Genomic DNA, 27,677 nt, shown 5'->3' on the forward strand with positions numbered 1-27,677 from the left:
AGCAAAGCTTTTGACACGGTCTCCCACAGTATTCTTGTCAGCAAGTTAAGGAAGTATGGGCTGGATGAATGCACTATAGGGTGGGTAGAAAGCTGGCTAGATTGTCGGGCTCAACGGGTAGTGATCAATGGCTCCATGTCTAGTTGGCAGCCGGTGTCAAGTGGAGTGCCCCAGGGGTCGGTCCTGGGGCCGGTTTTGTTCAATATCTTCATAAATGATCTGGAGGATGGTGTGGATTGCACTCTCAGCAAATTTGCGGACGATACTAAACTGGGAGGAGTGGTAGATACGCTGGAGGGGAGGGATAGGATACAGAAGGACCTAGACAAATTGGAGGATTGGGCCAAAAGAAATCTGATGAGGTTCAATAAGGATAAGTGCAGGGTCCTGCACTTAGGATGGAAGAATCCAATGCACCGCTACAGACTAGGGACCGAATGGCTAGGCAGCAGTTCTGCGGAAAAGGACCTAGGGGTGACAGTGGACGAGAAGCTGGATATGAGTCAGCAGTGTGCCCTTGTTGCCAAGAAGGCCAATGGCATTTTGGGATGTATACGTAGGGGCATAGCGAGCAGATCGAGGGACGTGATCATCCCCCTCTATTCGACATTGGTGAGGCCTCATCTGGAGTACTGTGTCCAGTTTTGGGCCCCACACTACAAGAAGGATGTGGATAAATTGGAGAGAGTCCAGCGAAGGGCAACAAAAATGATTAGGGGTCTAGAACACATGACTTATGAGGAGAGGCTGAGGGAGCTGGGATTGTTTAGCCTGCAGAAGAGAAGAATGAGGGGGGATTTGATAGCTGCTTTCAACTACCTGAAAGGGGGTTCCAAAGAGGATGGCTCTAGACTGTTCTCAATGGTAGCAGATGACAGAACGAGGAGTAATGGCCTCAAGTTGCAGTGGGGGAGGTTTAGATTGGATATTAGGAAAAACTTTTTCACTAAGAGGGTGGTGAAACACTGGAATGCGTTGCCTAGGGAGGTGGTGGAATCTCCTTCCTTAGAAGTTTTTAAGGTCAGGCTTGACAAAGCCCTGGCTGGGATGATTTAACTGGGAATTGGTCCTGCTTCGAGCAGGGGGTTGGACTAGATGACCTTCAGGGGTCCCTTCCAACCCTGATATTCTATGATTCTAAGGGGTTAAGAAGCTCAGATAATGTGGTTGGCACCTGACCAAAAGGACCAATGGGGAAGGAAGATACTTTCAAATCTTGGGGGGGTGGGGGGGAGGAAGGCTTTGTTTTGTGTGTTCTCTTGAGAAGCAAAGAAGCACCAGGTCAGAAAACTCCTTCTATAAACCATCCTAAAAGTCTCTCATATTACAGAAATTGTAAGTAAAAGCCAGGCAAGGTGTGTTAGATTATCTTTTGTTCTGCTTGTGAATTTTTCCTTTGCTGGAGGGAGGTTCATTCCTGTTTTTTGTAACTTTGAAACTAAGCCTAGAGGAAGTTCTGCTGTGTTTTTGAATCTTTTGTTACCCTGTAAAGTTATTTTCCATCCTGATTTTACAGAGGTAATTTTTACTTTTTTTTTTAAAATAAAATCCTTCTTTTAAGAACCTGACTGATTTCTCTATTGTCCTAAGACCCAGGGGTTTGAGTCTGTGATCACTTGGTAATCAATTAGTTAGGATATTATTCTCAAGCCTCCCCAGGAAAGGGGGTGTAAGGGCTTGGGGGAATAGGAACTCCAAGTGGTCCTTTCCCGGATTCTTTGTTAAATCACTTGGTGGTGGCAGTGTACCCTCCAAGGGCAAAGAATTTGTGCCTTGAACAAGTTTTAACCTAAGCTGGTAAAAATAAGCTGAGGCGGTTTTTCATATGGGTCCCCACATCTGTATCCTAGAGTTCAGAGTCGGGAGGGAACCCTGACAGGCACGCATCCAATGAAGTGGGTTTTAGCCCACGAAAGCTTATGCTCAAATAAATTTGTTAGTCTCTAAGGTGCCACAAGTCCTCCTGTTCTTTTTGCTGATAGACTAAAATGGCTGCCACTCTGAAATCAGTCTCTGCTGTTCTTGACACAGCTTAGTCTCCTGAAGACTGAAAAGCTTTAGTTTAATGGAAGTTTTTGTGCTGAATATAGTGGTATCCAAGCAAAATGTAATGGTTCATCAGACCCAGGAGGTCAGACTAAATGGTGTAATAATGGTCCCTTCTGGCCTTAAGCTCTGTGAAATAGACCAAGCAGTGGTCAGCACAGCATGCAAGCAGGCAGAGTTCTTCAGAGCCCTTCTTGCTGTGTGGCTAGGTCAGCTGGTGAGCCATCTCTACAAAAACCAGCTGTAGCGTATAGCTGCAGAAATGGAAAAAGGAGGCAACAGGGAGCAGAAAGCAGCCCTGGCTGACATGACAGCATATATGCTGTATCCTGATCCCCCAAGGCAGTTGTCTCCCCTTTGCCCTACAATACTGAAAAAGAAGCTCCCCAAGATGAATCCCAGCTCCTCTGCTGGGCACCGAGGGAGGAATCTTTCAGAAAAAGGCAGCTTCCTTCAGCCCTCCCAAATGCATTTTCTGTGGTCTATCTAGCTCCTTCAGGCACGGTAGTGCAGAGCACAGATGCTCTACTATACATGCACACCACACTTCCAGTCCTGCAGGAACAGAAGAGACCAAAGTTCTAAAATTGTGTTCCCAGAGCAAATCTGGGACAGATTAAAGAATTTTGTACCTACCAGCTCCCTTGAGCATGGTGCGGGGAGAAAGATTCCTTGATCAGTAGATAAGGAACTGCAGGAATAAGATTGGTGTTCTTAGTTTGGACTGTTGACAGGGATGCATGTGTACAAAAGAATATGGCTGCCATCAACCACAAGCCCATTCCTTGTTCCAAGACAGAGTCTCTTTATTACAGTGCACTTCTCAGAGAAGTTACAACATGGTTCAAAAACCAAATCCACATTTGGCTTGTATCTGATTCACACTTCACTTCTTCCCCCACCCCCCCGTAGTATTTTTATAGATGTACATTTTTGAACATGAATATATGAAACTTTTCTATTAAAAAGACATTTCTGCTTCATTTTCTCAATAGTCCAAGTAGATTTCAAATGGTTAAAAGACTGACAGACATTCTCTCCTTCCACTGGGTCCCCTCCATTTTTTATTTATTTTTTTTTTAAAAGAGGCAAAGGAGTAACTGCACATTCTGTTCACTGCAAAGCATTACTATCAATGGAAGAAGAGGGGCACCAGCCTGTTCTTCCACATTGGGACCAAAAGGGATGAGGAGATAGTGGAGACTTCATGTGAGAATGGCAAACGCAAGTGGCGGAAGAGTACTTTTGACCCACCCAATGACATCAGACACAGTGCAGCGTTTGCCAAACCACATATGTTTTGCTGAAACTGGAATGGATTTTTTGAACATGAGAATTGCTTACATAGCACTAGCCAGGCTGCTCCAGTCTAGTCTCCATGCATGTCCCCCAAATCCCCTTTATCATTAGATTCCTTTCTCCCCCTTGACACCAAATAACTGACGTTCACAGACTGATAGGGTTCCTGCAACAGAGATAACCTAAAGTGGTAGTTAGAATTGATAACCATACAAGACATCGCTATCCGTTCCAAGGGAGCATAGGATGTTTTGTACAAAGCAGGAGTGGGAGCAGTAATCTCAGAAGCCTCGTTTCCAGCCTGCCGATGGAGATTCTAACGGATACCAGTAACTAAGGTCTTTTGTGAAATAAGTCACTTGGCCTGTCTAGACGTCTGATCCTTCCGCCCAAGCTGAGCTTCTGCCATCCCACAAGAGAGGAATTAGCTAGAGGGGCTAATATATGACTGGAGCTAGGGAAACCTTGATCCAAAGAAGCCCCACAACCCCCCCAAACAAATTACTTTACAATGAGGTATGTTCTACACAGCAGAGTAAATTACACAGTTCCCACCACAGAACACACTGTCTATGCTACTGTTCAACTGAACCAGAAGAGACATCTCGCTTTACAGAAAGTTGCGTGGGTCAGAGGTTTGAAATACTGAGTAACATGCTGGTATATAGTCCTATGGCAACATTCAGAAAGAGTAAAATTATTCTACTGAAAAATGATGAAGGAAGGAGATCAAACTATACACTGCAACAGACTGCACTGGTAATGGGGAAACACAAAACTCGCATGAGACAACTGCAATGATAACCTGGCGTGTAAAATGGAGTTTTCTTGTCCTTCAGTTGCTGAGGGTCCTTTTTCCAATCATGTCCCATTGAATACCCTAAGTTCTGCTTGCTGGTGTAAAAATGCTACGTTCAAAGCTATGGAAGGTAGTGTTTAAAATAGAATACTATTGGTTTTATTTTACAGCATGTTTAAGGCACAGTGTGAGAAAGCTGCTCCCACTCCCAGACGTGCACACCTGTGTGATCTCTCTCCCCCTCTGACACACACATGCACACACACACAGCAGAGGCTGGCTGGTTCTGATGAGATGCTCAGGGAATTGATCACTTCTGATTTTTGAGCTGGTTGGAGAGCCAGTCCAATCCCTCATAAAGCCCGTCTCCGCTGGTGGCACATGTTGCTTGGATGTACCAGTTCCTCTGACGAAGGGAATGCAAGCCAAGTTTGTCGGTGATCTCTGCAGCATTCATGGCATTGGGAAGGTCCTAAAGGGAAGTTTAATCACACAGAATGTTATAACTAAAAATGCTTTGCAGCCACTGAAACACATTAAGATTAAACGTTTAAACTGAAACAAGGCAGGACATTCCAACGCAGTTCTTTAACTAGAGAGCTCTCGGTACACAGTGGAGCTCTGTCAAAACTACCAAATCCTTGCCAGCTAACTGAGGCTGTCTCTCTCTCTCTCACACAGTCTCAGACACAATCGCTGCCTCTCTTCACACATTCACCGTGTCTCTTCACCCCCCCGTCACTGTCTCAGACAGACACTCTCTCATAGTCACACCCACACCCCCCATGCCCCTCTTTCTACACACCCCCCCACCCCCCTCCCAACACATACTTGTATTATTGTTGTTGTTACCTCTTGATACTTCCTGCAATGCACACACTTTCTCTGTAATGTTATTCTTTCGAAGTGCTGCTATTTTAGTGTTTTGGCTGGTCTGTGCATTTCATCATTTTATTTCTCTTATGCTTAAATTTAATCCTTTGAGTAGTGAGTACTAAAATGCCTGTCCTGGCTGGAGTAATTATCCCTATGATAACTTTTAAAAAAGTATATATTATATCTAGGATTTTTGTTTCTACTGGTGGGACACATCACCTCGATATTGGTGCACATAACAAAATTCATTCTGCATACGGATGGAAAAAATTAGAGGGAACTAATTTTTTAATTTAATTTAGTGGGGTCCTGCATCAGTCTGCTATCTAAACCCAACTTACTTCAAGTGTTTTAGGGACACCTGAAAGGTTAGATGAAAGTGAAGCAACTAACTGAAGTCTGCTACGATGGGGAGATGAGCCTATGCCTGACTATGAATTTCAGTATGAACAGGTCTGACTTGTCATTTGGATTTGCTGTGCCTGCCACACTAATGAACTAATGACTCCTACATTCCTAAGCAGGTAGGCAAAATGGCTGGAAGAACCAGAGGGAATGTCAGGCAAGTATTGTAAGGCTGGCATGGATTACAAGCAAATTTTAACTGAAGAGCTGAATGTAGTTGGAAGAATCTAATCTAGACATTGACAGCAGGAGTGGGGCAGAGTGACAACAGATCAGCCTTGCAAGAACAACTGAAATTTTACCAGCTCAGGTATAAATACCATTTGCCCACCCTCCTCATGAGGATAATTAAGATGCTAAGGATATTTGCTCCACTAAATTAAGATTTACTCTTCCCAGAGCAGCAAAATTTCAAAAAGGCTGAATTACAAGAAGTCCGAAAACATCAATCTCACCTATGCAGGAGTTCCTCCACCCCACCTAATCTCTCCCAGGCAGAGACTGCACCAGGGCTATGCACTAGCAAGAACTCATAGGGTAGTTCCAGTTTCAGAAGATAAATATTTTCATTCCCCACAGCCAGTTCACTGTCTAGCCTGGAACCTTTTCCTGGTTAGGATCAGAGATTCCAAAGCCAGAAGCAACCATTGTGATCATCTGGTCTGACATCCTGTGTAATACAGGCCCTGGAACTGCTCCACAATAATTCCTTTTGAACTAGAGCAGATCTTGCAGAAGATTTAAAGACTGCCAATGCTGGCAATCACAAGGGCCATCCATGAAGACCTAGAAAAGATAGGGATCAGGAGACACCTCACCTGTTTGTTTACAAACACTAGTAAAACGGCATCCCGGAGCTCGTCTTCTGCCAACATTCTGGTGAGTTCTTCTCTTGCTTCATTCACTCTCTCCCTATCATTGCTGTCCACTACAAAGATTAAGCCTAAGCAGGAGTAAGAGGAGAGATGCAATCAGTGTTCAGTAATAACTAGGTCACATAAGAAGGGCCATATAGAGTCAGACCAATGGTCCATCTAGCCCAGTATCCTCGGACACTGGCCAGATGCTTCAAAGGGAATGAACAGAACATGGCAATTTCAAGTGATCCACCCCAGCTGTCCAGTCCCGGCTTTTGGCAGTTGGGGGTTTAGGGACACCTGGGGCATGGGGTTGTGTCTCTGACTATCTTGGCTATAGTCACTAGTGGGTCTTCCATCACACTTTGACCTAGTTCACAGAGAAGGAAAAAATTAGCTAACATGTCCTTTCAATTACACAGCCAAAGACGATGAATTTTCACCTTGTGCAAGGCTAATTCCTCAAGCCTCCACTCCTGGTAAAACCCAAGTAAAGTTGGAGTATTGATAGTGTCATCCCAGCCAATCTTATTTTAACCAAAGACCCCAATTTCTGAAAGTGTCAAATTGAAACTGACAATTTCTACCGCAGGCTGCAAGAAAAAGCTAACCCTACTGCCTCTTTGTAGGCCTGTTAAAGTAATGCCTACCCTGGGCCATCACTGTCACAAGCAAAGCCACAGCATCATATGATTCTGGGACAGTTTTGTCTGGACAACCAACCAGCTACTTGGGTCTCCCAATGTTTTTAAGGCCTAGTAAGCAGAGGCAGTCTAAAACCATCACTGAACAAACTGCCTGTTTTGTCAGCAGTGCATCTTAGAGTAAGCTAAGGAGTAGAGTCTGTGCACAGGACTGTAAAACGTGCCTGGCTCACTGCAGTCCAGCAACTTGCTCTGCAGAGCCAAAACCTAAACTCCAACACTTCCACCTTGGTTTGATCTTGTTTCCAGAGCGAGGTGCTAAAATTCAGCAGAGGGCATCCAGCATCAACTGGATGTGGATCCTTTTCAAGGCCTCCATGCTCACAATTGCTGCACAAATAAAAGCATTTCTTAAATAGGCCATTTTGGAGGTGTGGGCTGTATCGCAGGAAACCCTTCACTAAATTACCGGGGACTTACACAAAAGGCTCTATCCAGGCTCTGAACTGCCATGTCAGTCACATTGATTTAACTGTGTGTGTGGCAGGTAAGAGTGGTTTCAAAAAGTGCTTTAAAACAGAAACCTTAACTATGGAGACCATAGCAGCCACTCCAGAACTAGGTAAAGAATTAAAGAGTGGCACAGAGGGAGAAGTGAAAGACAAGATATAAGACTGACGTTTGTTGGCTTAGAGAAGCCACGGCCAAGGCCTGAACAGTCTCATGCACAAGGCTGACCGCATTTAGCCAAGTGACAGTCACAGTACGTATGCGGTTTAAATACGTGTACTTACCTTGTGTGTTCTGGAAATAGTGTCGCCAGAGGGGTCTGATTTTGTCTTGGCCACCCACATCCCAGACTGTGAAGCTTATGTTTTTGTATTCTACAGTCTCCACATTGAAACCTGCATGGGAAGAAAGTCAGAGACCTTAGGAAGGAAGAATCCCATGCACCGCTACAGACTGAGGACCGGCTGGCTAAGCAGCAGTTCTGCAGAAGAGGACCTGGGAATTACAGTGGATGAGAAGCTGGCTATGAGTCAGCAGTGTGCCCTTGTTGCCAAGAAGGCCAACAGCATATTGGGCTGCATTAGTAGGAGCATTGCCAGCAGATTGAGGGACGTGATTATTCCCCTCTACTCATCACTGGTGAGGCCACATCTGGAGTACTGCATCCAGTTTTGGACCCCCCGCCCCACTCAGAAGGGATGTGGACAAATTGGAGAGAGTCCAGTAGAGGGCAATGAAAATGATTAGGGGGCTGGGGCACATGACTTACGAGGAGAAGCTGAAGGAACTGGGCTTGTTTAGTCTACAGAAGAGAAGAATGAGGGGGGATTTGATAGCAGCCTTCAACTACCCGAAGGGGGGTTCCAAAGAAGATAGAGCTCAGTTGTTCAGTGGTGGCAGATGACAGAACAAGAAGCAATGGTCTCAAGTTGCAGTGGGGGAGGTCTAAGTTGGATATTAGGAAACACTATTTCACTAGGAGGGTGGTGAAGCACTGGAATGGGTTACCTAGGGAGGTGGTGCTGGAATCTCCCTGCTTAGAGGTTTTTAAGGCCCGGTTTGATAAAGCCCTTGCTGGGATGATTTAGTTGGGGTTGGTCCTGCTTTGAGCAGGGGATGGGACTAGATGACCTCCTGAGGTGTCTCTTCCAATGCTAATAGTCTATGAAATGATCACTTAGATGGTCATAAGTGTGTTTTTGGTGTATTACTTATGAATTTCAAAATGTTTGTTGTGGGAGTATTTATCAGTTACATTTTCACTGTCACTGCCGGACTTCTGAAATGATTTTTTATTGCTCAACATAATCAACCATCCTAGGGGAAGATTTCCTCTTCAAAAGTATAGTTTTATTAGGACTTTATGAATTTTAACATTAAATTTTTTTTCCCAAGCTGTTTGGTATGTTGCTAGAGCTAGGGTGTTAGATAGATTTATATAATCCTTATGATTTATTATTTCCCCTATCAAACTGGGTTTAGAATAAGTTATATATTTAAACAGTGAGACAAACGGCTGTAGGAGGAATCTTTCACTGACCTTTAAAACAAAAACCCTGCACTGAGTAATAGAGTGACTTTTTAAAAAAAACAAAACATTGTTTCGATGGTCTAGGTTAGACGAAGGGAATTGAACACTTATTTGCAATATCTACAGCTTCATCATCTGCCGGTCCCATCAGCAGAGCTGTAACTAAACAGACAAATTACCTGAGTGTATTTAAAGAAAAAACCCCCCATCACCCAGAGAAACCATGGAGGAGTTCATAAGCATGAAGAGCAAATTCCAGCCAGACTCCATAGATGAAAAGTGTGTTTGGTTCATTCATGGAACAATTTTTCCCTTTAGTCTTGTTTTAGAACAAACATTTAATTGACATGAGTCAATCATTATGACCAGGCTACACTCCACCCGGCAGAGCTGGAAGGTTGCTGGATACACTGAGAAGGAAGTGTGCAAAACATGTTAATACGAAATTCGTTAATCTGAATCTTGATGGGTGGAGCAATGTACACAATAATCCAGTAATATGTGCAGAAGATGGGGTTGTTTCTATAAGATAAACAACTGATACATCAGGAAGTGCCTATATAGCAGATTTAGTAGTGAAAGCTATAACTAACTGTGAACAAAAATTCAAACGTCAAGTGCATAGCTTTGTCATGCTGCAAATGTAGCACAGAGGAAAAGAAATCTAGACAAAGAATGAAGGGAACCTGAAACTTATACTAAAAAGGGTGCTGTGCTCATTTGATGCATCTTTTAAAGTTAAGAACAACTCCAGGAATAAAGGAAAACATTTTTGAAATTGAAAAGCACTTCCACTTTGCTTCAGCTTCCCTGGAGAGAGGAGGATCTAAACTCATTCTCTTCCAAGATGTATGATGGAATTCAGTGAGTGACTTTTGAGCTATTTATTAAGAACTGGCCTATTCTAATAATTTGTGAAGAAAATGGAGACAAAAAGAGGAAACTATTGCAGCCAAAGTAGTCAACATTGGGCTAAAGAGAAATGCAGAAGATATGCTGAATAGCTTGAAACCTATTTCCATAGCCCAGAACAAACTGCAGAAAGATTGCTACTCTGCTGCTGATGCTGTTGAAATTTGCAAAGAACTTCAAGAGCCAGTGAAGAAAGACAGAGGCACCAACAGAGTTCAGCAGCAGGCAATAAAGAAGCAGGTGGATCACGCATTTGCTCCACCTCATTTAGATGCCTAGCTGCTGCAGAAGAACCTGCTGCTATGACATGGGCATCTAATAATCACCTCTGTCATACCAACCATAACAGAGATCAGGGCTAGAGGGGACCATCCAAGCAGTAGGTGTTGGCTGATGTTTTAAAAAAGTCACACCACGGAACTGGTGGAAGTCACTAGCTAAGCACCTGGAACCAGAGTTTGTTGAAGGGCTAAACCAGCTTCTGACAGCAATTGCCTCTTTTGTAGGCACAGAACGAATTTTTTTTTTTTATTTAGACTAATTCATTCAAAGTTGAGAAATCAACTGGGAGATGAAAAAACAAGAAAGCTTGTATCTCTTCCAGACTACAAATGAAAATAAGGAGGGGATGAGATCTGGTTGTTTTAAATTTTGAAGAACAGCCTAAATAACTTAGGAGATGGTTGTCTCATTTCCAAAACATTTAATGTTGTTTTGTTTAATAAATTGTATATGCTGTTGTGTGTTTAATAAAATTCCAGTTGCCATCCTAATGCTGCTTGACAAAAATCATGAGGAAAGTTAATTATCTAATAAGCAGTATATCATTTACCATTTTCTAACATACTAAAATTGTATAATTAATAAGAAACTGAAAATAGTAAGCTATATAATTGCTTAAATAAATGTATACAGGGTACCCTCCTACGTAGCAAAAAGATTTACCAAATCTTGCGTAAAGGCTCTATTTAGTTGTACATCAACATGTTTTAATGATTATATAAACCAGTGAGAATGCACCTTTCTTTGAAAAATAAAGGAAGTACAACTGGAAAAGGTGATTAAAATTGATGCTTTACACTTGGTGATTTAAATTGCCTTGTTTTAAAATCAATCCACCCTGGCCCAAGGTAGGGATGTAAATATTGGTTAAAAAAGTTCACCGGTTAAATGATTAAAATTATATCATTTAACTGGTTAACTGATGTCATTCCATGGCAGGCCAGAGTGGGGCAGCAGGGGCTAGGGTCCTGCTGAGACCAGGGCCCTGCCGGCTGCACACCGTGGCCTGGGTTGCTCTGGCCTGGCTTCTCCGGGCTGTGCCCATGCTCCGTGGCTCCCGCATGGGATAACGGTTAAGGTCCGGTTAACAGTAAGCCTAATGCTTACCAGTTAACCTTTTACATCCCTAGCCCAAGGTTAGGGTCTGTGACAGAATTGGGAACAGAACCCATATCTCCCATTTCCTAATCCCCAGTCTGAACCATTAGACCATATTGCCTCTTTGTAAATTTCAGTCCATGCATCCCATTAATCAAACATTTAACAACAGTGTTAGGACAAGAGGTTTTCTGCTCCTTTTAGAATCAGGGATCATTACAGTGAAGTTAGAGAAGTGCTTTAACTCTCTACTCTAATACCAGGTTCTTCTGGCCACTCTCAACCCACACTACATGACCTGTTATAAGGCACAACAGTGCTCACAAACTGGTGTGTCAGAAAGTCCTTGTGAATCACTGATTACGTTCCCTTACTGCACAAATCTAATGGAGTCCATATATTAGTAAAACCTACCTATTGTTGGGATGGTGGTCACAATTTCCCCCAGCTTAAGTTTGTAAAGGATGGTGGTTTTTCCTGCTGCATCCAGACCTACCATGAGAATTCGCATTTCTTTCTTCCCAAAGAGGTTTTTAAACAGTTTTTCAAAGACGTTCCCCATTGTAGTTGGTTATGTTCTCTGTTAAGAAAAAAAGATTGATTTAGCACCTCCACATGCCTGTGTTGTGCAGGAGTGAATCTCTGTATAGGTGTCCCATCTAAGGAGAATTCCTGCTTACATGCAATCCCAGAATGATTCTTAACCACCAAATACAGACTCACAGGATTAATGATTGCATCTCTTCTCCACCCCCGCTGTATTAGGAAGAGTGCCTGAGACATAAGCCCTTGTATGAGGCAGGACTTGCTCACAGAATTTGGCAAGAAGAGGGCTGATATTGCAGAAATACACATTCCTAAGAAGTGCTAGTCAGAGTACTCATGCAAACACAGCCCGATATCAAGTGGTACCAGAACACCCCCGATATCAAGGATGGTACAAAAACATTCCCCAAGGAACACAATGACCCCTCCTAAAAGAGAAGGTCAGGATGACAGTACATAGAGATGTTTTGATCGAACATGTACAAGATGATGGGTGAGAACTATCGATGCAAGGAGTCAGTAACTATGTCAAAAGAGCAGTACTAACTTGTTTGTATCAGTGTATAAAAATGTGTCTCTGGCCAGCTGAGGGGGGCAGTGGAAAGTCCTGAGTCCTGAGACACACTATGCTGTGTCCATTGTCACAGGCATACAGGTCTTAGTATCCTCGTAGAGTCTGCCAGGTGCTGCTATTACCGTGCTTCGTCAACAGTAAACCTGGCCAGGTGCCTTCGCTTAAAACAGAGTCTATGGATTTACCGGGCAGTTTAACTGAGCTCTGCTGTCTGCGCGGAGCTGAGACAGCACAAAGAACACACCTGCAGCCAACATCTAAGCACACCCGCAATGGGTCTGCTCATTGCCTTATTAGATTGAAAACAGGTGCACAGCACCCTGCCTGTAAAGCAGTGAACGGCCACGTACAGCCACTGTATTCAACTACCATAAGGAGAAAGCTGAGCAAATGCAGGGTTTTAATCACTGGTTGATTTCAACATACAATTTCTGCTCAACCATGTGAGAGCACATATTATGCGTGTGTGTGTTTAATTCAGAACACTAGAATAAGGGGGAAGATCTAAGGCTCCTCTTGAGTGATCAGCTGAGGCTTGTGCTGCAAAATGTAGGTACACCTTGGAATTAAACATCTCCCTTCCCCCGCTGCACCACAGAGTATGCTGTGACCCTATTTGCATGTGTGTTTTCAGAAAGCTTCCTAAAAAGTTTCAAACTACATTCCTACTCATTGCAATACCGCAAGAGTCAGCTTCAGGAGTCCCAGCGGAGAGAGGATTCCAGGAACCATGCATTTCTCCACTATGTATTCAGACAAGATTAGCAGCTGTCCCAGGCAGTCAGTAGTAACTGACATTTCAGAGTGCTAATCAAACTGATTTTTATTTAAACTAACCCCCCTTGGCAACTCTATGCATAGCAGCTTGGTATGATAGGGAATGAGCATTAATGTTCTAGCCTGAAAGCTGTGATTTCCAGGCCTTCATGGGTAGTGCATGACTAGTATTTCTGAACTCTGGAGACAATGAAAGATCACTCTTTGGGGACTGAGAAAGGACAATGGTGAATGAAACCAAGGCAGATGACTCAGGGCTTTCTGCAGAGCTAGAATCTGGTGGTTTAGTCTGCCACAAGAGGGTCCTGCAGTATTCAGAGAAATCAAGCATGGCTGGCAGGAGAGGTAAGGCTTAGTAGATGAAAACAGCAAATCTACTGTTTGGGATGCTATTGATTCTGAAGGGAGAGAGGGAGAAAGCAAGGAAAGGGAAAAGCGGTAGATCCTTATCTGGCTTGTAACTTGGCTGCTAGCTCAAACTAAACTAAACCTCATGTTACATTTTGGAGTGTGCATCCCACCTGAGACTGTGGGAGAAACTACAAAATCCACCAGGTACAAATTAAAACTCTAACAAAAACATGACCTGTAGGAGGAAGAGCAGCCAGGGGAAACAGTCAGGCAGGTGGCAATGGGCCTACAGCCTCTCACCATTATCTAGTTTAGCCAGATACAAACTGAAGTTATCACCCAACTGAAACACTGATCATCTCAGCTTGATTCCTAGTAGGTCAAGAGCCCATATCACAAGCAGCCACCAGAACTGGAACCCTGGGCAGGCTCAGCCTAAAATCCCATCAGCAAATGATCAGGCTCATGTAACTCCTCATGATCATCCCCCTCTTGGTATAGGAGGCAGCACAATGCAGGGCAGTTACTGCCAGTGCTGTTCCAGGTTTAGTGCATGGAGAGTTGTTTTATAAAACAAAAGGCTGGTGCCCTCCATAGGAGACTAAAGTCAGCGTCCATCTGACGAGTGCAACTGACTACAGTCTAAGAGAAACTGAACAGTAGCACAAGCAGGTGCTGCAGGTGGGACTGTAAGTCTGAGCTCTAGATGATCTCATGTAAGGGGAAGACAGCAATCCAGTTTATGATGAATCAGAATGAAGACCAAGATGGCTGGAAAACAAGAAGCTATTCAAGCAAGTTAGAATGTTATTAAAAGGGGAAGCCATATTAAGGATGAAAATATAAAATAAACCCATAAAACTAAAGACATTGTTAGAGGCTGTTGTGGCACCTTGACTTTGCAATGTCTAATCATTGCATGCTAGGAGTGCTATTACCAGTACCTACAGCAGTAGAGAGACCATTACCGGATGTGTGTCCATGCTTTACAAAGGAGGTTGCCAAACTCTGCACAAATTCTACTCCTTAGCTGACCTGGAGATGAACTCCTGCCAAAAGAAGGCTGTTTGTTCTCCAGGATGGTTTTGGACCGCCCCTCTTCTTACAAGACTTTCCTCCACTTCTCCAGAAAATTTGTAGGAGCAGCAGAGCTTGATTGTGAGCTATTGGCAGCTTCCACTCTGGTTTGTAGTTCATGGCTTTTGAATACATCCCAACCCTGGGACTCTGCATTCCCCCTCCACAGCTCATGCTGGGCCCTTACGGGGGAAAAAATTCCTCTTCACACAAACAGAAGCTTGGACTATATCTATCAGGCCAAGGACCAATACTCATCTATCCCCAGCAGCTGACTCAAGGAAGAGTAGCAGAGACTATCCCTTAGTTTAGAGACTATTTAATACTTTTGAGCAAGTTAGGATGAGCCAAAAAGCATTAAAGTTTTTGATTTTCTACAAAGACACTTTTTGGTGGAACCCATTCTTTAAAAGGAGCACTGAGTTACTGTCCCAAATTAGTAAGACCTCAGACACTGGAGTGCTAATGTTCTGTACCACCAAAATCTCACTGTGAGCTGTGCACAACGTAAGGCGGTTATCAGTCTTTCATAACTGTTGTTCTTAGAGCGGTGTTGCTCGTGGCCATTCCAAGTAGGTGTGTGCGGGCCGCATGCCTAGGAGCCAGAAGGTTTTTTCCCCCGTGGTATCTATCAGGTTGGTCCAGGCACCCCCTGGAGTTGCGCCCTCATGGTGCTGCATATTGGGCCCTGGCAACCCACTGCCTCTTCAGTTGCTTCTTGCTGGCACAGCTCCGACAGTGGGGAGGCAGGTGGGTCTTGGAATGGCGGTGAGCAACACATCTTGAAGAACAACAGTTACCGAAGGTAAGTAACCATCCTTTCTTCCAGTAGGTAACTCCCAAGCAGACCGCAGGAGGAGGGATCGGATTGCACTGAATCGCTGATTGAAGCACCACCCTGCCGAATGCTGTATAATCCCAGGCTTGTTGAGTGATGGCATAATGTGAGGTGAACGTGTGAATCGACGACCATGTCATGGCTCTGCAAATCTCCTGTATAGGGACATGTGCCAGGAATACAGCCGAGGAGGCCTGCACCCTCGTGGACTGCATTGACAGCACATGGGCTGGTACACAGAATGTTCAAATGCAGAATGTGATCCACAATGAAATTCTCTGCGATGAAACCAAGAGGCCCTTCATCCTGTCTGCTATTACGATAAAGAGTTGGTTTGATTTACGAAATGGGTTTGTCCTTTTGATATAGAAAGCCAATTCCCATCCGATGTCTAGGGAATGGAGCCTTTGCTCCCGGCTGTTGGCATGTGGCTCAGGGTAGAACACTGGGAGGAAAACATCCTGGCTTGTTTGAAACTGAAATATGACCTTAGGCAGAAAGGCTGGATGAGGCCACAACTGGGCCTTGTCCTTACAGAACACTCTATATGGAGGTTCAGATGTCAAGGCCTTGAGCTCAGACACCCTCCTGGCTGAAGTTATCATGACTAGGAATGCCACATTCCATGAGAGGCAGAGGAGCGAGCATGTTGCTACGGGCTCAAAGAGGGCCCTATTAGCCTGGAAAGCACCAGCTTAAGGTCCCATGCCAGTACTGGATGGTGAACTTGAGTATAACCTATCTAGTCCCTTGAGAAAGCAGCCCACCATCAGACTAGCAAAGACTGATTGACCGCCAACCGCTGGGTGGAATGCAGAGATTGCTGCCAGGTGAACCTTTAAGGACAACGCTGCCAGACCTAGCTTCTTTAAGTACAATAGATAGTCCAAGATGAAGGGTATTGATGCTGGCATCGGAGACGTACCCTTTACATTGCCCAAATTGAAAATCTCTTCCACTTGGCCAAGTATACTGCTCCAGTGGATGGTTTTCTGCTGCTGAGGAAGACCTCTTGAACGGGTTCTGAGCACGCCAACTCCATGGGGTTTAGCCATGAAGCTTCCATGCCGTAAAGGGGAGACACTCAAGACTGGGATGCTGGAGTTGGCTGTGGTTCTGAGTGACTAGGTCCAGCACCAGTGGCAGGGTGATCAGAGTGACTACCGACAGTTCTAGGAGTGTTGTATACCAGTGCTGGTAGGGCCAGGCTGGAGTTATCAGTATGATGGACACTCTTTCCCTTCTGACCTTGAGCAGGACCTTGTGAATGAGCAGGAAGTGCAGGAACACACATAACAGGCGGTCCTTCCAGGGAAGGAGAAATGCGTCCGCAATTCAGCCTGGGCTGTGATTCAGGAAGGAGCAAAACTGCTGACACTTCCTGTTGAGTCTCATTGTGAATGGGGAACTCCACACTGTTGAAGATGCTGTTCACAACATCCAGACGAATGGACCATTTGTGGCTGTGGAAGGATCTGCTGAGATGGTCCGCCAGCTCGTTCTGGGATCCCAGAAGGTAAGATGCCTCTAGGTGTATTGAGGGGGCTATGCAGAAGTCAGCTTGAGGACTTCCTGACATAGGGTGGAGCACGCTCCTCTCCTGTCTGTTTATATAAAATATTGCCTTTGTATTGTCTGTCATGACTGATAATACATCTGCCCTCCAGATGGGATTGGAACGTTTCACAGGCTAGGCAAAACGCTCTCCGCTCCCTGACATTGATGTGAAGAGAGAGCTCTGCTTGGGACCAGAGGCCTTGAGACCTGAGGGCCCCTAGATGTGATCCCCACCTGAACACTGATGTGTCCATGACTAGAGACATTGAGAGCCGAGGCCTGGAGAAGACACTTCTCCGTATACTGCTTGAGGGTTGAGCCACCACAGAAGAGACTCCGTAACCAGAGGAGGAAGTGAAACTAATCTTGTCCAGGCTGTCTGTTTGGCTGGTAGCCCTCCCCTCAACCTTTTGAAACCCTACACATTTTTGAAATCCCTTACCCAATTGTCCAGCTTGGCAAGCACACCTAGCTGCTCTCCACTGTTGTGTGCAACTGCCCAGCCAACCATGCCAGCTACACACTCCAGCCTGGAGTAGACAGAAGATATTGGATCTTCTTGGACCACAGGGAGAAGAACCTCTGCAGGCACAGCTGTTGACCAGCTGTAGAAAAGTGGACATCTACAAGCAGAGTGCAGAAGGGGGTATGACAGGGAGCAGCAGCAATGCCATGTGAAAGTGAAGGAGCTGCAGCAGGCAGACCAGAAGACCACAGAGGCCAACAGTCAATCTGGTGCCAAGGTGCAGAACTGTCACTTTTACAAAGAGCTGCCTGCCATACTTGGTGGACTCACCACAACTCTGCACACCACCGTAGATACCTCCAAGGATCCTGAGACACAGACATGCCATAAGGCAGGACCTGTTTGCAAGTCTACCTCAGTCCAGTCAGTTGAGCATGGGCAAGCCCAGCGCAGGGGAAGGAACCTCAGGTAAGTATGTGAGTGCATTTCCCATTACAATAATGTATTGATTGTGCCCCAAACTTAGCAGGACACCGTTATTACCTTTTCACTAATTTACTCATACTGGAAGAGGTAGTGGTACAAAAAGACAGAACTGTTATTTGCTTTTCATTCCTCTGGAGAATTGGAGGGTGGGGTTGGGGGGAGGAAGTCATGAAGAACAGTTTACGTACACAGGGATATCCTGAATGAACCTCAATGAAACTTTCATGGAGATACTGTGCAATCCTCTGCCAAAGGTTTCTAGGGATGGCAGCCTTATTTCTTCCTCTGCAGTGGGTCACTTTCCCACACCAATTGGAGCAGCACCATTGCAGTAAACAGGTTAGCAGTGTACGGGCCCAGATGGCTTCAGGATGCCAGCAGCAGCTGTGTTCTGTCCCTTTGTTACCCTCAGGAGTGAGATATGAGCTAAAACCACCACTGCCTGTGGAAAACAGTGCTCATATTCAGGGCATTGCCCTACACTCAATTTCATGCAACCGAGCAATTCTCTTGTTTCCCTCACCCCTAGCGGGCCATAATCACCATGGCTGGCGCTGTGAAGTTCAAATAAGCATGTCTTGTTAAAAACTTCAGAGGAACAATGGGAGGGAGTTCTGAACCTTAACTTTTGCCTTCTGTTGAGAGTATATTGACAATGGTACCTGTGTATTTTATCTGCCACTACTGCTGTTGTGACCTTGAGGGGTTCCGCCTCTACACCCACAGAACGCCTGAGCCAGATAAGGAGAAGAAAGAAGAGGACTTGGGATGACATGTTCAGCAAGATACCACAAGCCAGTGCTACATCAGACCATGAACAGAGGGCCTGGAGGCAGTGGTGAGCTGGAGCCAGTTCGCACGAACTGGTTGTTGAATTTTGAAGCCAGTTTAGAACTGGTTGTTAAAGGGGTGGGCAAACTGTCCTTTCTGTCCCGCCTGAGCTCTTGGCTGGGGAAGCTCCCCTAAGAATTTTTACTCACCCAGCGGCACTCCAGGCCTTTGGTGGCAGGTCCTTTACTTGCTCCGGACCTTTGGCAGCGGGTCCTTCAGTGCTGCCGGAGACCCGGAGCAAGTGAAGGAACCGGTTCTTCAGCTTCTGGCAGCTCATCACTGCCTGGAGGGTGAATACTGCACACTATATGGAGGAGGAAAGGACAGACAGGAGAAAGGCCCAGGAAAAAGAGAGGGAGATGCACCAGGACATAACAGGTCTTCACCAGCAAGCACAGATGTTGCAGACTCTTGTGGACCTACAGGTTCAACAATCCTGAGCTCACCTTCCTTTGCAGTCCATGGAGAACTCCATGTTAGCACCTCACGCCACTCCCCACCCCGCACCATTCTACATGGGATACAGGGCTGCATCTCTACTCCTATCACTCCATGCAGGGGGACAGGCAGGACAACTACAGCTCCACATACAGCAACCGTAGCTCTCCCAGGTCAGTGTATGTGTAGCTAAAATGGACATGAATATTCTTTCCCCTTGTTAAGTTACTTGTCTTAGTATCCTTATAGAGTCTGCTATTACTGTGCTTCATCAACAATAAACCTGGCTGAGTGCCTTCGTACCTTAGTGGTCATTGGGCAGTTCACTCAAGGTCTGCTGTGCTAAATGTCTGCGCAGAGCTGGGACAGCACACAGGAAAAACACGCAGCCAAACATCTGACCACAGTCTTCTGACTTTTGCCTTCTGTTGAGACTACATTCTGTTGAGACTATATTTGTTACTGCTGGTAGTTATGGGTAGTTGGGTACCCATAACTACCAGCAGTAACAAAGTTAAAAGAAAAGGAGTACTTGTGGCACCTTAGAAACTAACAAATTTATCTGAGCATAAGCTTTCATGAGCTACAGCATGCATCTGATGAAGTGAGCTGTAGCTCACAAAAGCTTATGCTCAAATAAATTTGTTAATCTCTAAGGTGCCACAAGTCCTTTTTTTTTTTTTTTCAGACACAGACTAACACGGCTGGTACTCTGAAACCTGAAAGTAAGTTAAAACAGACTATTGTGCATACAGCTTCTATACTGCGATAGAGAGATTCACATGTGAAGCTAGCTTCTACGAGAGCAAGTGCTTTGTTAGGGCCACCTTTGCAATACATCAGTCATATGTGTGCTTCTCCCTAGTCTCAACTGGCTACTTTTTGAACCCCCTTTTTGAACGCCTTAGAATTAAAGTAACTAGTGATGGGAAAGGTTGAGTTAAGTCCATCCCCTAGAGGTAGTGTAGGATTGTTGTTCCTAACATCACAACTCATCTAATTTATGAAACTTGGGTATCCAGAGAATTCCCAAGACCTATGCAAACCTGAAGAGAGGCAGCATTAGAAGAGAAACCAGAGAACACCCAGGGAAGGTTAGGCTTGCTACAGTAGTTTCTCATGTGTCTAAAAAGGTAAAAACAGATTATGTACAGCTGTAATGTTAGTACACTGGGCCAAATTAAAAAACTTAAGTTGGTTGGGTTGCAAGGTCAAGCACTCAAAAATTAGGAACTGCCAGATTTCCTGTCAACCATGCAATCTTGATTGCAAGCCATAGCGTCTGCATAATGTTATAGTCTCATTACATGGTTATATAGGTTTCAGAGTAGCAGCCGTGTCAGTCTGTATCTGTAAAAAGAAAAGGAGGACTTGTGGCACCTTAGAGCCTAACAAAGGTATTAGAGCACTTATGCGCTAATAAATTTGTTAGTCTCTAAGTTGCTCTAATAAGGCAGCCGATGAAGTGAGCTGTAGCTCACGAAAGCTCATGCTCAAATAAATTGGTTAGTCTCTAAGGTGCCACAAGTCCTGTTCTTTTTACATGGTTATATACTTCACATACTGGACCTAGAGTGACCGGATGGCCCGATTTTATAGGGACAGTCACGATTTTGGGGTCTTTCTTATATAGGCTCCTATTCCCCCCGCCCCATCCCGATTTTTCACATCTGCGGTCTGGTCACCTGCACCGGCCCCGCTCTCCTTCCGGGCACAGGAGTAGCTTCATGCCAAGCGAGGGGCATGAAGGCTGCACCCAGAAGCGCGAGTCCGGCCGCCGCCTGGCACGAGCCTGGACGTTGGCAGCAGCCACAGCTGCAGCCACTTCGAGCAGAGACGCTGCTGGCGACCAGGGACCGGGGCGAAGGGAACCCGCCCCCCGCGGCGAGAAGACTCGCCACCAGCCTCAGGAGCCCCGCTCGGCGGGCGGCGACCCCAGGCTGGGCGGGGCGGCGCCCGCGGCGCGCGGACAAACAGGCCTCGCGAGGGACCAGCGGCTCTGGACTGAGCGGCCCGGCGGGCCCGGCGCCCCCTGGACTCGGACCCGGCTGCCCGACGCCCCCGGCCCGCTGGGCTCGGAGGCCGCCCCGGCCGGGCTGAGTCCCGGCTCCCCGCGCAGGCCGCTCCCGGGCCGGTGGGGCAGGATCCCCTCACGGGGCCGGCCCGCCCGGACACCGCAGCGCCCCACCAGCGGGACCCGGCCCCGCGCCGCGCTTACCCCGCGAGCCCCGGCTCTGTCCGCTCCAGCAACGAAATGGCGACGGCGGGGGGCGGGGCAAGGGGTGGCTAAACCCCGCCTACTTGCTCCCCTCTACCAATAGAAAGTGAGACAGGCAAGGTCAGCCAATCAGAGAAGCGCCAACCGCCAGAGGCGGGGCAGAACCAGCCGGCAGGAACACAGCCAGTAAGGGAAACGCCGCTACGTCCACGTGACTCTCTTCCGGCTTCACGTTTTTAACCTGTCACCACGGCGAGCTCGCCGCGATTTATCCAATGGGCACGCAGCAGGGGAGGCGGTACCAACCAATGGCGGCTGCGTTCTGAGCGGATTGGCCAATGCCCGGGGCCGGCGGGCGGGGCCAGGCGCGGGCTGTATTTAAGGGCTCTCCCGGCGCTGCTGTGCTATAATTAGCGCGTCGGGTGGGAGCGCGTGTGCTGGGGGCGGGCTTGTGGCCTGGCCTGGGCCGGGCCCTGGCAGTGCGGCCGCGGGGCTGAGGCCGTGGGCACCTGGGGGGTCCGCTGCAGGGGGTGGGGCTGTCTCCCCTCAGGCCCATGGCTCCTGGGGCGGCTGGAGCCTGCGGTGCCAAGCTGCGTTGTGGTCTGTGCAGGGTGGGTCCCAGCATGAGACAGAGGCACACCCTGACCCCTAGCATAGGCTGCCTCATGCCCAAGGAGCCCAAGCAGTGGCCTACAGAGACTTCCAGCTGCAGGGCAGGATGCTGCGTCGTGCCCGAAGGGCCCCTTCTCCTGAAGACTGCAGGTCCCGGCTCGCAGTACTGTGCCTTGGGAGGAGCAGCCGATTCAGCCCCGAGATGGAGCCCGGCTGTATTAATGGCCACGATGCTCAAGCTGGAGTATCCTGTACAATTAACTGTGTGTGTTTGGTTACACTCTAAGCAGCCCAGTCTCTCTTGTTACTCTCATGGAGCCAGAATTCATCCTGTTGAGCTAAGGGATGTTGGGCTCTAAACTGAACGATGGATGTGTCATGTGCTAATGTGCACGACCAAGCTATGTTGGGAAGGTTTGACTGGCTAGCAGCTGTTGATGCCAGGTTGCAGCCCCTATTCCGGCTCCTCCAGAACCTCTTGTTGAGGTTCTGGCTGCAATTTTCCCCACACTTCTTCCTCTTTGGACACCCTATCTGTGGCCCCATGAAGTCGCGAGACCTCCTCGTCAACCTCCTCCTGGCTCTGGTCAAAGTCTCCATCTATAATACCAGGAGGAGGATGTTGGATGAGGGGGTGCTGGGCAACTGCGGGGCCTATTTCCGTTCCTCTCTAGTTTCACACATCCAGGCAGAGTTCCACTGGGCAGCGTCCGCTGGCTCCCTTGACTGCTTTGAGGAACAGTGGGCGCTGACCAGGGTTCTCTGCTCTGTGTCCCCGCTCAGTATCCACATTTTGAACCTCTGACCCTCACTCCGATCCCTGTTTTTCATTAGTTGTCACCCGAAATCAGTTGGTCCCTGAGTCCAGTGGTCCCTCCTGCTAGGCTGGGGGAGGGGCCTTCAGCAGTGGGTGGGCTTACGCCCACCCACTTCCCGGGTTTTTCAATACGAGCAGCTGTTGATGGGGAGAGCAAAAAGTATTAACGCTTAACTTTTTAGGATTGTTTAAACACGAAGTCACAAGGCCTCCTCTCTCTGAAAGGACTTCCCTGTACTGGTTAAAGCAGAAGAGCGTAATTTGTTGTGTGATTTTGGGCAAACCACTTAAAGGTGATTTATAAAAGATAAAATGAGGTTCTTTAATCTTTGAATTCTAGTAGTGCATAGGAGTCTGGGTATAGTGCTGGGCGTTGTACAAATATATATATATATAAGATGATTAGGAGCAGCTGGGACAGGTTGCCACTTGCGGGGAGCCACACGGAGCTAGGTAGGGAGCCTGCTGCTGTCGGCCCTGCGCTAACCAGACTATAAACCGGATTTTCTTTGAAGATTAGAAATGCTGTTTATAGAGCTTTCCGGTTGGTACAGGGCTGGCTAACACAGCTTTTACCGTACTATTATTTCCTGCAATATCTTACATTTTTGATCTTAATGTTAACTGAACCATCCACATGCATAATATAGTGTAATTAAGACATGAAAGAGAATTAGCATCCGCAAGCTAATCTGGTTACATTTTTAACTTCTAACAAGATATAGATAAACACAGACAAATACAGTTAGTGTCTATGAATCCTCTAACAATACAGGGCTATATTTCAAGAACTTTAGTCTATTTTACATGGCTCTGACAACTATCTACAAGAAATGGCCCTGTTTACCATTTCAGTACTTTTCTAACATGTCCTTATGGATTGTTTTCAGTTCAACCAGCCTGCTAGTTGCTTAACCCTCGCTGGCTCAGTGTCACAAAAGCAGAGTCAAATTGTCAAGGTTCCTTCCCCACTCTGAACTCTAGGGTACAGATGTGGGGACCTGCATGAAAGACCCCCTAAGCTTATTCTTACCAGCTTAGGCTAAAAGCTGCCACCACCAAAGTTTTACACAAAGAAGAGGGAAAGAGCCCACTTGGAAACGTCTTTCCCCCCAAAATCCCCCCAAGCCCTACATCCCCTTTCCTGGGGAAGGCTTGATAAAAATCCTCACCAATTTGCATAGGTGAACACAGACCCAAACCCTTGATCTTAAGAACAATGAAAAAGCAATCGGATTCTTAAAAGAAGAATTTTAATTAAAGAAAAAGTAAAAGAATCATCTTTGTAAAATCAGGATGGTAAATACCTTACAGAGTAATCAGATTCAAAACATAGAGAATTCCTCTAGGCAAAACCTTAAGTTACAAAAAGACACAAAAACAGGAATCTACATTCCATTCAGCACAACTTATTTTATCAGCCATTTAAACAAAACAGAATCTAACGCATATCTAACTAGATTGCTTACTAACTCTTTACAGGAGTCCTGACCTGCATTCCTGCTCTAGTCCCGGCAAAAAGCATCACACAGACAGACAGAACCTTTGTTTCCCCCCCCTCCAGCTTTGAAAGTATCTTGTGTCTCATTGGTCATTTTGGTCAGATGCCAGTGAGGTTATCTTAGCTTCTTAACCCTTTACAGGTGAAAGGGTTTTTCCTCTGGCCAGGAGGGAATTAATGGTGTTTACCCTTCCCTTTATATTTATGACACAAATATAGTAAAAATCTAAAATAAATCAAACTGTACAATAGAATCTCTATGGCTAGAAATTCCATGCTTGAATAAAAAGAGCAGAGCAGTAGGAATATAGTACTGGCCACCTGACTAGGATGAGTTTGATTGTGAAATGCTGACAGAGATTAGAGAGGCAACCGAAATAGAATACCCAATAATAATGGGGGATTTCAGCTATTCCCATGTTGACTGGGTACATGTCACCTCAGAAAGGAATGCAGAGATAAAATTTCTAGACACCATTAATGACTGTAGGATAAATACAAAATTAAAGAGGTAGAGTTACCTTAAGGTTAAGGAAAAATATCTGTTGTAAAGAAAGACTGACTAGGAAGTAAAAGGAAGGCCTTGAAAATAATAGAATCATATTTTTCCTCTGGAGTGATTTTTTTCTTTTAATACTCATCTAATCATTTTACAAGGGAACCAAAGCTGGTCTTGATGGCTGCTAAATGCCAGGATTTCTTCCCCACCCTCCCCAATTTTTTTTTAAGATCAGTATTTGCTTTTCAACTCTTGTAAGATAAGTGACAGCTGGATAGAACCAGGAGGAGAAACAGAAGTGCTAGGAAACAGACAGAAAAGAGTACCACTTGTAAGTTTCAGAAGAATGAACAAAAATGTATCACTTTAGGTTGGTTGTTGTGATTTATCATAGAAGATTAGGGTTGGAAGAGACCTCAGGAGGTCATCTAGTCCAGCCCCCTGCTCAAAGCAGGACCAATCCCAACTAAATCATCCCAGCCAGGGCTTTGTCAACCCGGGCCTTAAAAATCTCTAAGGATGGAGATTCCACCACCTCCCTAGGTAACCCATTCCAGTGCTTCACCACCCTCCTACTGAAAAAGTTTTTCCTAATATCCAACCTAAATCTCCCCCACTGCAACTTGAGACCATTACTCCTTGTTCTGTCATCTACCACCACTGAGAACAGCCGAGCTCCATCCTTTTTAGAACCCTCCTTCAGGTAGTTGAAGGCTGCAATCAAATCCCCCCTCACTCTTCTCTTCTGCAGACTAAATAACCCCAGTTCCTTCAATCTCTCCTCGTAAATCATGTGCCCCAGCCCCTAATCATTTTTGTTGCCCTCCGCTGGACTCTCTCCAATTTGTCCACATCCTCCAATCACTTCCCTCGATCTGCTGGCAATGCTCCTACTAATGTAGCCCAATATGCCGTTGGCCTTCTTGGCAACAAGGGCACACTGTTGACTCATATCCAGCTTCTCGTCCACTGTAATCCCCAGGTCCTTTTCTGCAGAACTGCTGCTTAGCCAGTCAGTCCCCAGCCTGTAACAGTGCATGGGATTCTTCCATTCTAAGTGCAGGACTCTGCACTTGTCCTTGTTGAACCGCATCAGATTTCTTCTGCTCAATCCTCCAATTTGTCTAGGTCACTCTGGACCCTATTCCCACCCTCCCCCCCCAGCTTAATGTCATCTGCGAACTTGCTGAGGGTGTAATCCATCCCATCATCCAGATCATTAATTAAGATGTTGAACAAAACTGACCGCTGGGGCACTCCGCTTGATACCGGCTGCCAACTAGACATTTATAATTTATAAGGCCAGAAGGAATGAAGTAGGGAGGATGTGTGGTTCAAAGAATAATTAATGAGATAAGGGGATGTTTAGAAAAAGAAGAACTTGACCTATAGGGATGACTGCAGATGGTTTTAAATAAAAGAAAGAGAATATGTTTTAAATAGGGCTGTCAAGCGATTAAAAAAATGAATTGCAATTAATCACGTGATTAAAAAAGTATTTGCACTGTAAAAATCCAAAAGAAATATTTTTTTCAATTCACCCAATACACGTACTGTAGTGCAATCTCTTTATTATGAAAGTTGAACTTACAAATGTAGAAGTATGTAAAAAAACCCAAAAACCTGCATTCAGAAATAAAACAATGTAAAATTTAGAGCTTGCAAGTTCACTCAGTCCTTCTTCTTGTTCAGCCAATTGCTCAGAGAAACAAGTTTGTTTACATTTGAAGAAGATAATGCTGCCCGCTTCTTGTTCACAATGTAACTTGAAAGTGAGAACAGGCATTCTCATGGCACTGTTGTAGCCGGCGTCGCAGCAAGATTAATCTGTCCCTTCATGCTTCAACCACCATTCCAAGGGACATTCATCCATGTTGATGACAGTTTCTGCTTGATAACAATCCAAAGCAGTGAGGCCTGATGCATGTTCATTTTCATTATCTGAATCAGATGCCACCAGCAGAAGGTTGATTTTCTTTTTCGGTGATTCAGGTTCTGTAGTTTCTGCATCGGAGTGTTAAAAGAACAACATTTCTGAAAGCATGCTCCACACCTCGTTCCTCTCCGATTTTGGAAGGCACTTCAGATTCTTAAACCTTGGGTCAAGTGCTGTCACTGTCTTTAGAAATCTCACATTGGTACCTTCTTTGTGTTTTGTCAAATCTGCAGCGAAAGTGTTCTTAAAATGAACAACGTGCTGAGTCATCATCCGAGACTGCTCTAACCTGAAATATATGGCAGAATGCGGGTAAAACAGAGCAGGGGACTTACGGTTCTCCCCCAAGGAGTTCAGTCACAAATTTAACGAACACATTATTGTTTTAATGAGTGTCATCAGTATGGAAGCATGACCTCTGGAATGGTGGCCGAAGTATGAAGGGTCATACAAATGTTTAGCATATCTGGCATATAAATTACCTTGCAATGCTACAAAAGTGCCAGCTACAAAACTGTTCTCACTTTCTGTTGACATTATAAACAAGAAGCGGTCAGCATTATCTCCTGTAAATGTAAACAAACTTGTTTGTCTTAGCGATTGGCTGAACAAGAAGTAGGACTGAGTGGACTTGTAGGCTCTGAAGTTTTACATGGTTTTGTTTTTGAGTGCAGTTATGTAACAAAAAAAATCTACATTTGTAAGTTGCACTTTCAGGACAAAGAGATTGCACTCCGGCACTTGTATGAGGTGAATTGAAAAATGCTGTTTCTTTTGTTTATCATTTTTAAAATAATATAAATTTGATTTCAATCAACACAGAATACAATATATATGAAAATGTAGGAAAACATCCAAAATATTTAATAAATTTCAATGGGTATTCTATTGTTT

The 27,677-nt window shown here is 45.5% G+C and overlaps 1 protein-coding gene across 4 annotated transcripts; it reads right to left on the bottom strand.

The window, feature by feature from the left end:
- Nucleotides 1-2,827: 2,827 nt before the first annotated feature.
- LOC144257879 (ADP-ribosylation factor 2) lies at nt 2,828-21,497 on the bottom strand. 4 transcript variants are annotated; one of them, XM_077806082.1, is made up of 5 exons: nt 21,419-21,497; nt 11,674-11,839; nt 7,721-7,831; nt 6,244-6,368; nt 2,828-4,616 (listed from the first exon to the last, which is right to left on the bottom strand). In XM_077806082.1, the coding sequence occupies exons 2-5, from the start codon at nt 11,819-11,821 to the stop codon at nt 4,455-4,457; spliced, it is 546 nt and encodes a 181-aa protein (XP_077662208.1). In that variant the 5' UTR covers nt 11,822-11,839; nt 21,419-21,497; the 3' UTR covers nt 2,828-4,454. The 4 variants fall into 4 exon arrangements, with proteins under 4 accessions (XP_077662208.1, XP_077662211.1, XP_077662210.1 ...); XM_077806085.1 differs by lacking the exon at nt 21,419-21,497 and adding an exon at nt 19,504-19,650; XM_077806084.1 differs by lacking the exon at nt 21,419-21,497 and adding an exon at nt 18,912-19,056.
- Between the last annotated feature and the right edge of the window lie 6,180 nt (nt 21,498-27,677).

The sequence above is a fragment of the Eretmochelys imbricata genome, chromosome 27 (genome assembly GCF_965152235.1).
Source record: "Eretmochelys imbricata isolate rEreImb1 chromosome 27, rEreImb1.hap1, whole genome shotgun sequence".
NCBI lineage: Eukaryota > Metazoa > Chordata > Testudines > Cheloniidae > Eretmochelys > Eretmochelys imbricata.